The following is a 12140-nucleotide window of genomic DNA, read 5'->3' on the forward strand; positions in this document are numbered from 1 at the left end:
GATTTTGAAAAATGTGAAATTTATATCAACTGATTTTAATAATGTTAACACACAAAGGCAAAGGGTTTAATTGATTCCCTTTCAGCACTCTTTTAGATATATTCTGTAGTTTTGAGTATTTCTTCATGCTCAGTGACTAATAGTTCACCTGTGCCTCACTGATGAGTCATTGATTGTAATACATTTTACAGCAGTGCATGACAACATCAACAGCTTTATCTCCCCAGGGTTAGGAGCATGTAACCATAAAAGGATAAAAAGCTACATGACTGTGTCTGAAAGGTAAGGGACAATCCCAAAGATGCACACTTTTGGTTGTGTTACATAAGGCTGTTAATAATGAATATGTTCATAAGTGATGCATCTCAACAGAGAAATGTTGTCAGAAGTTTAAAGAATAATAATAAAAAAATGTTAATTTAACTTAAACACAAACCTATAAATAGTAAAACCAGAGAAACTGATAATGCTGCAGTGGTCTTTTGATTTTTTTCCAGAGCTGTATCTTTAGAGTGGAAAAAAACACTTTAAATAAGTATTTTGGATTAGGTCAATTTAATTGTTCACATTTAAAAAAAAAAACACTGAACGCCCCCCACAAACAACACATACATACAAATGCTTACAATACTTTTTGACAATTAGTGCAGTAACTATGCCACACTGCTGCAAAGCTGGAGAAACAATTGCTTTACCAATCTCTATTCAATTATTACTCATATTAAACGTGTTGCACCACTTAGTGGTCCTCGAGATTGTGCATGTTCTCAAAGTGCACAATTCTTTGTGTACGCTAGTATTTTCAGAACAGTTTTTAACAAAATAACCCAATGCAAAGTGGTGGGAAAGACACAATTGTCCATTTCCAAGTTAACCAGCAGCCCCAATTGGTCATGTGTGTATTACATAAACGCCTTGAATGTCTTCCTGGTTCTCCAGCGGTGTGGCTCCGCCCCCATAGGATCAACAGTTACTTTTGAATGCGCATTCATCCAGTGTGTGTCAGGCTCTCCGTCTCAAGAGTCAAGATGTTTCCCTTTACCTTGTTGTCACCAACTACTTGGACTCTGCTGGCTGTCTTCCTCACCCTGGTTTATCTGTGAGTAGTTTTTTAAACTGTCATAGCAATGTGTTGTCAGGTTTATGAGGCTCGTGTAACCCTGCTGTAACGATCCGTTAACCTGTGGCAATATTGATCCATGGTCAGAGGTGGAAGAAGTACTCAAAACTTGTAGCTACTTTAGTAAAAGTAGAAATACCACAGAGCAGGAATACTCTGTAACAATTAAAAGTACTGTATTCAAAAATGTTAGTCAAGAAAAAGTACAACAGTATTAGCATCAAATATACTAAAGTCGCAAAAGTAACAGTAGCCTACGATCTGCATAATGAGTAGGCCACTCATTATGCAGATCGTCCCATTTCAGAACATTATATGTTTTGAGTAAAATGTTGATGTATTCATGTTTATCAAGCTGGTAATGTGGAACCCATTTTAATTAATTAATTTACTGCTGGTGAATTTAATCCAGATGTAGCTAAGGTCTTGATCCCATTGTGTATCATTAATCTATATCTGCAAAGTAATTAAAGGTAGCCTACTAAATAATTGAAGTGGAGTAAAAGTACAAAGTAGCTGAAAAGGAAATTACAAGTTATAGACAATTATAGAGTGAAAGTATAGAGCTTTGTGAAAATATAATGCATTTTTCATTGTGGATTATACTAAATTATATTTGATTTATATTAACTTTCATTTTAATTATATAACCCAATATGGAAACCTCCACAGTATATCTTTTCTTTTCTTTTTTATATAATACAGGTATGGCATTTGGCCGTATAGGCATTTCAAAAAACTTGGAATACCCGGACCGAAGAATTTTCCCTATTTAGGAACGATTTTAAACTTAAAGAAGGTAATACAAATACGCACAATCCTTACAGACTGGTATGTAAAATGAGTAAACTGAGATACACATTGAAGAGGTATATTGTATTTTGTATTTATTATAACTTAACTCAGCAGGCAGTGACCATGGCTAATCCGTACACTTGATCATTTGACCTTTGCTCCTTTAACACGTTGTTCTACGTTTCCTTGCAGGGGTTTCTTGCTTTTGACAGTGAGTGCCATGCCAAGTATGGGGACGTCTGGGGGTGAGTTGTAGCTTTAGCTGTCCTCTTATTGGGATTGGCTATTTTGAGCCAAAATAGATATGTTATTGTTGTTGTATAAATGTAATGTGTGGTTAGAATGCTGCCCGACACCCTTGTTCATTGTTCGACAAACATATTGTACTTTTTTTTTATCAATGTTGACCTTTGGACTTTTTGGACGTTGGATCATTTCTGGATGACACAAGTCTGAAACAGCTCTACACAGCCACCACTGGAATCTTATTATATACATTTAATAATTCAAAATAATATTAGTGTAGTCTAATCTTTATTTAATTTTGCAACCGGGCAGATCATTACGGATTCAAACAGGATGGAAAAGGAGAAATAAAGCTGCTTAGCATTCGAATGTAGATTAGGAATTGAATGATCAATGCTATAAAAAAAAAGCTTCAAACTTTAAAGCTATTTGTTGCCATACATTACGTTTTTGGGGGGAAAATAAATCAAAAATACACATCAACATACAATTATGTGACCTGATCTATTATCTTAACCAGTTTATATTTATTTTGGTATTTTAAACAGTTTTAATTTCCTTTCCCTACCGTCTACTGAGTGGCATTGTTATTGGGAGTTGAAATAGTACTCAGCTCTTTACTGAGTGGTGGAAGAAGTGCTACGGTTAGGGTTAGGGTTACAGTACAGTGTAAAAATACTGTGTTACAAGTAAAAGTCCTGCATTTAAAGTCTTACTTAGGTCAAAATGCAAAAGTATTGGCATTATACAGTATATGTGAATTACCAAAAGTAAGAGTACTTATTTTGTGCAAAAGCATATTTCAGAATCATGTATATTAAATTGCTGGATTATTATTATTGATGAATTAAGGTTTTCATCACAACTGCTCATTATATATCAATGTTTATTTATTTTGTATTAGCTAATACTCTGAATATGTAGAGTAACTTGTGTTCTCAAATAAATGTAGATTAAAAAGTACAATAATGTCACCCAAACTGTAGTGGAGGAGAAGTATAGTAGCGTAAAAATGGAAATACTCAAGTAAAGTACACGTACCCCATAATTACACCACTGTCTAGGAAACTAGGAATCATCCTCCTTCCCTAGGGTGACAACATCAATCATAATCCATGGAGAAGGACAGAAAAAAAAGTCATGCAAAGAAAATGTGTATTCACTTATGAACCTTTTTCTAAATTAAATAGGAACATGTTACCTCTAATAGGGCCTTTAATAGTTATTCAAATTAAACCTACGGGAAGGGGAAATCTGTCTGTTGGTGGTAACATGACAACTGAAACGTTTTCTTTTTTTACTCGTTAGACGCTTTTATCCAAAGCGACTTACACACTCAATACTGTGGACAATTCTCAGGGACACAACGACATGCTGACTGCAGTGGGGTTTGAACCTGTGACCCCTGAACCGAACACCAACACACTAGTCCACTGTGCCACACGCCTCCGATATGTCACGTTGTATAATATTTCATTTTCATTTCATTTTTATTTGTCCCGCTCATGGTACGCAAAACCAAATATACAATAATTGCCACAAAACATGACTACCAAAACACCATTGAGCGAAAAGGAGCAGGGAGAAGAATAAAATCTTATGTGACCTGCCCCTTTCTAAAAAAAACAAATACATACAAATAGATGGTCTGCCCTTCAGAATAATATTTTTTTTTCTTTTTCACAGCCAAACATAACAGTATCTTAGGATACTAAGAGAAACACAAAAAAAATACTTATTTCCCACTTAACGGTTAACGGAAAGAAACAAAACAACACCAAAACATCACATGTATAAGTAAAAGAAAAGAAAAGAAAGTGCAACACCCTCATCTGAGTCCTACTGGAGAAGAAGGTGGAAAGTGACGCATGATGATAATAATAACAATAACAACAATGGCAATGGGACCTGCAAATACAGAGGAGTCATCACATAAAAGACATCAAAAACATGAAGGACCAGAGTACATAGACTTATTCACATTCTGCTTCATATAGTCCCATCTTTCTTAATTTACACAACTTCTTTAACTGAAAAATACATAGACAATTCTTTAGATTCTTTTGTTGAGAATTCAACAATTGTACACCAACCACCGAAATACACATTTGTTTAAGAGTAGTCCTTGCATATGGATGCTTAAAATTTAATTTCCTTCTGTGGTCTTCCTTGTCTGATCCAAAAACAAACAACTGTTGTAAATATGCTGGTAACATTCTGCTTTTTGCCCTGTGCATTACTGATAATGTCTGCAGCTCAGCTATGTCTTTGAGTTTCAAGAGTCCTGACTTAAAAAAACGTCTGTTGGTGTGTTCTCTTGAGTCAGCTTTATGAATTATTCATACTGCCCTTTTCTGTAATGTTGACAATGGCTTTATGTTGCTCATATACGTGTTGCCCCACACTTCTATACAAGAAATGGCAAAATAAGTGAACAGTACAACATCCTCAATGCCTTGTAATCTAGCAAATACTTTGCCTTGTTTAGAACAGAAATATTCCTATATACTTTCGTTTTAACATGTGCTATGTGTGATTTCCATGTCAGGTTTTCATCCAGCGTCACACCTAAGAATCAAAATTCAGAAACCCTTTCAATAAAAACTCCATCAATGGACAGTGAAATGTTTTCATCTTTTTTTCTATTAGCAAAAATCATAAACTTCGTTTTATTCAAATTTAGGGTTAACTTATTTTCATCAAACCATCTTTTAAGTTTGACCATTTCATGTCCAATACACTTTGCTAAAATGTTTAAATCATCTCCTGAACAAAATACATTTGTGTCGTCTGCAAACAACACAAATTGCAATAATGTTGACGTTTCACATATGTCATTGATGTCCATCCATCCATCCATCTTCTCCCGCTTATCCGTGGTCGGGTCGCGGAGGTAGCAGTTCCAGCAGAGAGCCCCAAACTTTCTTTTCCCTGGCCACATCAACCAGCTCTGACTGGGGGATCCCAAGGCGCTCCCAGGCCAGAGAAGAGATATAATCCCTCCACCTGGTTCCAGGTCTACCCCTTGGTCTCTTCCCAGCTGGACGTGCCTGGAACACCTCCCTAGGGAGGCGCCCAGGTGGCATCCTAACTAGGTGCCCGAACCACCTCAACTGGCTCCTTTCGATGCGAAGGAGGAGCGGTTCAACTCCGAGTCCCTCCCGGATGACCGAACTTCTCACCTTATCCCTAAGGGAGACACCAGCCACCCTGCGGAGAAAACCCATCTCGGCCGCTTGTACCCGCGATCTCGTTCTTTCGGTCATGTCATTGATGTACAAAATAAAAAGTTTAGGCCCTAAAACCGAGCCCTGCGGGACACCACATTCTATGTTCATACACTCTGATGTACTACCAGCAAATTCCACATATTGTTGTCTGTTATCTAAATAACTTTTTAACCAATCTAGAACTATTCCTCTCACACCATATGTATGTAATTTTGAAATGAATAGGTAATGGTCTATGGTGTCAAATGCCTTTTTTAAGTCAATAAATACACCTATTGTGTATTTCTTTCTTTCTATAGCTGTTGTAATTTCTTCTGTTATTTTCATTAAAGCTAAAGCTGTAGATCGATTTTTCCTAAATCCATACTGACTCTCACTCAATAACTCATTTTTTTCAATAAAATTATCAAATTTTTGGACAAACCATTTATCAAGGACCTTTGAAAATTGTGAAAGCAAGGACACTGGTCTGTAGTTGGTAAATTGGCTTTTGTCCCCTGTTTTAAAAAGTAGGATAACTTTAGCTATTTTTATGCTATCTGGAAAGATACCTGTCTGAAATTAAAGATGTAGCTTAGCGGTTTAATTATACAGTCAATAGTCGTTTTCACTATTGTCATGTTGATCCCATCACTATCTGTCGAAGTCTTATTTTTGCATTTGTCAACAATGGATCTAATTTCAATTTCGTTTATCTCTCCCAGAAACATTGAATGCAACACTTTACTTCCCCCAATTCCGCCATCCTCTTTTTGCCCATCGTGTTGTTTTTGAATAGTCTTTGCAAGATTAGGTCCGACATTTACAAAAAAAGAGTTAAATTCATGTACCACTTCATTCATGTTTTTCATAACCTTATTTTTGTCATCAATGAAGTGACTGGGCAGGTCAGTGGATACAGATTTATTTCCAATAACATTATTTAAGATTTTCCATGTGCCCTTGATATCATTTTTCTTTTCTTTTAACATATTATTATAATATTCTCTTTTTGCTTGTCTCATTATAACTGTCAACTTATTTTTATATGCCTTGTATTTGCTTTTCAATTGCCTTTGTCCTACATTTTATGAAGTCTTTATAAAGGTTATTTTTCTTCTTGCAAGCATTTTGTAATGCTTGCAATATAATCTTAGTAGGATATAAAGATGACGAAATTACTGTTTGATATTGAGACATTTTACAGCATGCACATTTGATAACAGCACCAACGTTTGTGTAAGCTATGAATAGCCCAGTGGTGAAAGAAAAATATATTTCTTTTAACATTTTGATTCATTTAATGAGGTCATTTTTAATCAATGTCTCAAACTTAATACCGTGATGATGTTGTGTTTTCCGTGCAGGTTGTTTGATTTCCGACAACCCATTTTGATGGTGGCTGACCCTGATTTTATTAAAACTGTGCTGGTGAAAGAGTGCTACTCTGTGTTTACCAACCGGAGGGTAAGAGACTCATCTTGTTGCTGTTATCGTACACAAGAATACATTCAATTTCAGCAGGTTGTGGTAAATAACGCCTATGTTAATAAATATGTTGAGTCAGGATTAACACAGGCTCAAATATGTTATCCCTGTGGTTTGTTGAAATCATTAAAATAGTTACATACAGTAGGATAATCCAGCTATAAGATAAGATAGTACTTTATTGATCCCAATTTGGGAAATGTTTGCGTCGCAGCAGAATAAAAAGACATGGCATTGTACAATACAAATTCAAGACAAGAAATAAACAAGAAAGTAGAAAATATACATGTTGAATTCAAGGTATTATATATACATAAAGATATGACAGATGGAATATTGAACAGATTATTTTATTTTAATAATTATTAATTTATATTTATTTATATATAATTTATATTTTATTATTTATTTTACCAAGACAAGGATAAAATGTTGGAGGAACTCTTCTGTGCAAGAATATGAACATTCAGTGTGTTTGTATTTACGTTCACAGGAAGCTGTAGGGGACGTATCTTTGAAGGATGCAGTTACAAACGTTAAAGATGGAAGGTGGAAAAGAATCCGGAGCTCTTTGTCCCCGTGCTTCACAAGTGGACGACTCAAACAGGTTTCATTTCTAAACTCACAACTGCTTCTGCAATCGGCTTTCTTTTACCTTGTGCAGCTATACACATTCATCTTTATTCAGTAATAATTTTGCCCTTTAATGTGCAATATTACTCTCATTTGCATTACTCTTTAAAGATGTTATAATATGATTGCCAACAGTACTCTCAGAATTACTTTACTAAATCTATCTTATTGAATTGTTGGTCTATTAGGCACTGATGTACTGGAAGTATTACTTCCTATTTTTTTGTTTTTTTGTTAAATATAGTCATTTCAGTTTTACATGTATACATTTGTCTTATTCGTATTTATTGCCTATTTCTTAATTTTTTTATTTAGCAACCTCTGGCACATAAATAGTTTCTGGATTAATAACGTTTTATCGGATCCTTTTTATTTTGTCTACATACATGTATCTACAGTCTGCCACATATACCCACTGAGATACATTGTTACCAACGACAGAAATAAATATGCTAACTAGATAATCAACATAAAGCATCTCTTCTTCCTTTTTTAAAGATTTTCCCCATCGTTTCTCGCTATGCAGACAAACTCACTGAAAAACTTGGAAAAATGAATTTGGATGAACCCATCGATATCAAACAGTAAGTTGCAAGCATATCCTGCATTGTTGCTCATGAAATATATCAAAACTGCACCTAATACATGTTAGTTCCTCAAAGAAAACATATTTTCTTTTTGCTATAGATTCGTGGGACCTTACAGTTTGGACGCTGTGACCAGTGCATCTTTTAGCGTTGAGGCAAACTCCATAAACGATGCAGATGACCCAATTAGTGTCCACATCAAGAAGATTCTTGACTTTAAAATATGGCTTTTGCTATTTTTGAGTATGTCCTTTTACCTCTGTTAAAGAGGAGAATATTTAATGGTATTAGTACCTTGGGATCACCAGTATGACATTATAATTAACAACCTTTTCCCCTCTTTTCAGTGATGTTTCCCTCTGCTGATAAGCTGTTGAAGGCCCTGAAAATTGAACTCATGCCAAGCCTCAGCGTGAAATATTTCTATGACATTATCAAGAGATTTAAAGATGAGCATAAAGCAGAGGAATCTGTAAGCATTTCATCTGTACTAAGTGAAACAAGTGTTAAAAAGATTGCAATGACATTTTTGAAGAATAAGCTTTCTTGTATAGAGTTAGACAAGAAGATTAATAGCAATGTTATATATTGATGTGGATGTTGTGCTGATCTAGAGTCGAGGGGACTTCCTGCATGTGATGCTTCAGAATGAGATACCAGAAACGGACATAAAGGGCGAAGAAGATCAGCCAACTAAAGGTATGATTGCAAACACAGTAATAATTCACGAAAGTCGAGTCAACAATCAAGAATGAAGTCATTCCTTTCAGGACAGACGCATGACAATCTATTTATATTACAGTTATGTATACAAACAACAGACAAAAAAACACATGAAAGCTAATGGGCACAGACATTCCCAGTCCACTTAAAGAGGACATATTAGCCTCCTGTTCATATTTGTATTTTGTACCTCTACTATGTGTTGGAGCCAATAGAAGCATGACTGTTACAAAGTGGTGTCTATGTCACGGACGTAAACAAAGGAGCACTCACCAATTTACACACATTCATACTGAGGCAGAGGAGGCACCTGCTTAGTATTCTTTCTAACAAATGTGTTTACTAACGTTCACACACATTCAACCTGTTGACTGCAAGGACTTTTACCCCCCTGAACCAGGGCAACCCAATGTCAACCCCTCTCCACTTGTGAAAGTATTTTTCAACCTGCATGTTTTGCTTCGTTTTGTTGTAGGTTTGACTGAGCACGAGATGCTTTCCCAGGCCTTCATTTTCATCTTTGCAGGCTCCGATACCACCAGTGTCACCATCACTGGCCTCCTTTACAATCTGGCCACCAACCCGGATGCATTGCAGACCCTGCTGGAAGAAATCGATGCCAGCATACCAAGAGATGTAAGAAAATGTGATTCTCTGCCATATTTGATCAACTTTTCAAAATGGTATATTGTTCTAATCCTCATCTTTATTTTCATGTCCGATGCTTCCTTTACCTCCCACCCATAGGCTCCTATTTCATACGAGGATGTGATTGGTCTTCAGTACCTGGATCAGGTCATTTGGGAGTCGATGCGTTTCAGTCCCACTGCACCTCGAATTGAGAGGAATTGCAAGAAAACGTCCCAGTTCCACGGCATCACCATCCCTGAAGGAACTATCGTGAGCATCCCTGTGTCCATGTTACACATGGACCCGCGCTTCTGGACATCACCTCAGCTTTTCAGACCGGAAAGGTAAAAGAAGAGAGCGTAACAGCTGTCATGAAATTGTAGAGGTTAAAATGTTCCATTTCACTTGCTTATTCTGATCCACTTAATAAACAGACAAGTCATAAAACCATTTAAAAAAAGGCACCAATAGGAATAGAAACACACTTTATGTAACATAGATAAAAGGTACTGTGTGTGTGTGTGTGTGTGTGTGTGTGTGTGTGTGTGTGTGTGTGTGTGTGTGTGTGTGTGTGTGTGTGTGTGTGTGTGTGTGTGTGTGTGTGTGTGTGTGTGTGTGTGTGTGTGTGTGTGTGTGTGTGTGTGTGTGTGTGTGTGTGTGTGTGTGTGTGTGTGTGTGTGTGTGTGTGTGTGTGTGTGTGTGTGTGTGTGTGTGTGTGTGTGTGTGTGTGCAGGTTCAATAAAGACAGCGGGGAGGAGGTGAACCCGTACGCTTACATGCCGTTTGGGCTCGGTCCTCGCAACTGCGTTGGGATGCGCTACGCCGTCCTCACCATGAAGATGGTTCTTGTCCGTCTCCTGCAGGATTACTCTGTGCAGACATGCAAAGACACCGTGGTAAGAGTAACACACACATTCATGTGCATTCAGACTGTCGTGTCCTTGATTTAAAATTGTTTTCTTCCTTTAGATTCCTTTGGAGTTAAACTGGATGTTCCAGCCAAAACAGCCAATAAAACTACAATTTGTTCCCAGGAAACAATAGCCCAAACGGGAACATCTCTGAACATAACGCGCTTTATATCAATATGTAATGTAATTAAAGGGGGAAGAGGAGAAAGTATTGCATTTTTAAGCTCAGTAAAAATAAATAAATTGGTCTATAGTGTTTCATCTTATTTTGCATTAGATTTGCTTTTCTGCCATTATACATTTTGAAAAGTCTGTAGTCCTAACTTTGCAGAAAAATGCTAAAGTGATTGATGATTTAAGAGTTGCTGGATTATTTACTCAATATCATCATGTGTATATTAACAACAAGATCAGTATTGCAATTCGCTGGGATGTTAAAAGCAAATACGTGTGGTGACCACCTATTTATACACTGGGTTCATAATTCATACATGGAACTACAGTTGGGGGTATTGTTCCCACACGGACATGTTACACTGAACAAAAATATAAACGCAACACTTTTGTTTTTGCTCCCATTTTTCATGAGATGAACTCAAAGATCTAAAACATTTTCTACATACACAAAATAACCATTTCTCTCAAATATTGTTAATAAATCTGAAAAAATCTGTGATAGTGAGCACTTCTCCTTTGCCGAGATAATCCATCCCACCTCACAGGTGTGGCATATCAAGATGCTGATTAGACAGCATGATTATTGCACAGGTGTGCCTTAGGCTGGCCACAATAAAAGGCCACTCTGAAACATGCATTTTTGCTTTATTGGGGGGGTCTGGGGGGGTCCGAAAACCAGTCAGTATCTGGTGTGAGGGTTAGGATTAGGGTTAGGATTAGGGTTAGGGTAATGTTGTGAATCGAGTGGCCCATGGTAGTGGTGGGGTTATGGTATGGGCAGGCGTATGTTATGGACGATGAACACAGGCCACTCGATTCACAACATTACCCTGACCCTAACCCTCACCCTCACCCTAACCCTCACACCAGAGGTTGACTGGTTTTTTGACCCCCCCAAGACCCCCCCAATAAAGCAAAAATGCACGTTTCAGAGTGGCCTTTTATTGTGGCCAGCCTAAGGCACACCTGTGCAATAATCATGCTGTCTAATCAGCAATATTTGAGAGAAATGGTTATTTTGTGTTTTGAGTTCATCTCATGAAAAATGGGAGCAAAACAAAAGTGTTGCGTTTATATTTTTGTTCAGTATATGTGTTTGTGTGCCCTCCTGTCTTCACTCTCTTCTTCCCGGACTGCAACCAGATAACATGACCTTAATTACTCTCTAATAAAGTACCCTTTTGCACCTTCCTTGCACCGCCTCTGACTCCCTATCTCTCGGCACTACATACGGTTTTTTATGTTCTCTTTCATACTGACATTTTAATGGGTGGGCAATTTAGAGGCTAACATGACCTCTAGCTAAACGTGTTGAAGTCGTAAAACAGAGTACTTGTAAAATAAAGTAGCCTACTCACACTGGGAGAAAATACAAATTCTAACGGTCAATCCAGCCACTGTGTCGACCTATGGCATTTATTTTCTCTACATGAAGACATTGACTACCTTTTGACCAGCACATAACCTTTTAATGACCATTTCTACACTTACACGTTGTACTGATTGAACATACATAGGCTATAGTTTGTATATTCGTAAACTTTAGGAAGTGATAGCTAGGCTAGCTATGCCTCCCAGTTTATATTCTAATGTAGGCTAGTTTTAATGCTAATGTATGCTA

General features: G+C 37.0%; 1 protein-coding gene across 2 annotated transcripts; it reads left to right on the plus strand.

The window, feature by feature from the left end:
• The first annotated feature begins 950 nt into the window (after positions 1-950).
• On the plus strand, positions 951-10595 carry LOC307045128 (cytochrome P450 3A30-like). 2 transcript variants are annotated; one of them, XM_079690662.1, is made up of 13 exons: positions 951-1099; positions 1826-1919; positions 2108-2160; positions 6738-6837; positions 7352-7465; positions 7990-8075; positions 8179-8321; positions 8426-8550; positions 8693-8777; positions 9277-9437; positions 9549-9775; positions 10165-10327; positions 10401-10595. In XM_079690662.1, the coding sequence occupies exons 1-13, from the start codon at positions 981-983 to the stop codon at positions 10473-10475; spliced, it is 1545 nt and encodes a 514-aa protein (XP_079546788.1). In that variant the 5' UTR covers positions 951-980; the 3' UTR covers positions 10476-10595. The 2 variants fall into 2 exon arrangements, with proteins under 2 accessions (XP_079546788.1, XP_079546789.1); XM_079690663.1 differs by lacking the exon at positions 1826-1919 and having other exon boundaries at positions 1014-1099.
• The last annotated feature ends 1545 nt before the right edge of the window (positions 10596-12140 follow it).

This window comes from Notothenia rossii (assembly GCF_949606895.1).
Source record: "Notothenia rossii genome assembly, chromosome: 6".
Lineage (NCBI taxonomy): Eukaryota > Metazoa > Chordata > Actinopteri > Perciformes > Nototheniidae > Notothenia > Notothenia rossii.

Bases quoted from the DNA above. Each gene is read 5' to 3' on its own strand.
- LOC307045128 (XM_079690662.1), top strand. From the start codon at position 981: ATGCGCATTCATCCAGTGTGTGTCAGGCTCTCCGTCTCAAGAGTCAAG. The intron at 8,076-8,178 runs GTAAGTTGCAAG...TTTTTGCTATAG, and splicing joins GAACCCATCGATATCAAACA to ATTCGTGGGACCTTACAGTT. The intron at 8,778-9,276 runs GTATGATTGCAA...GTTTTGTTGTAG, and splicing joins AGAAGATCAGCCAACTAAAG to GTTTGACTGAGCACGAGATG.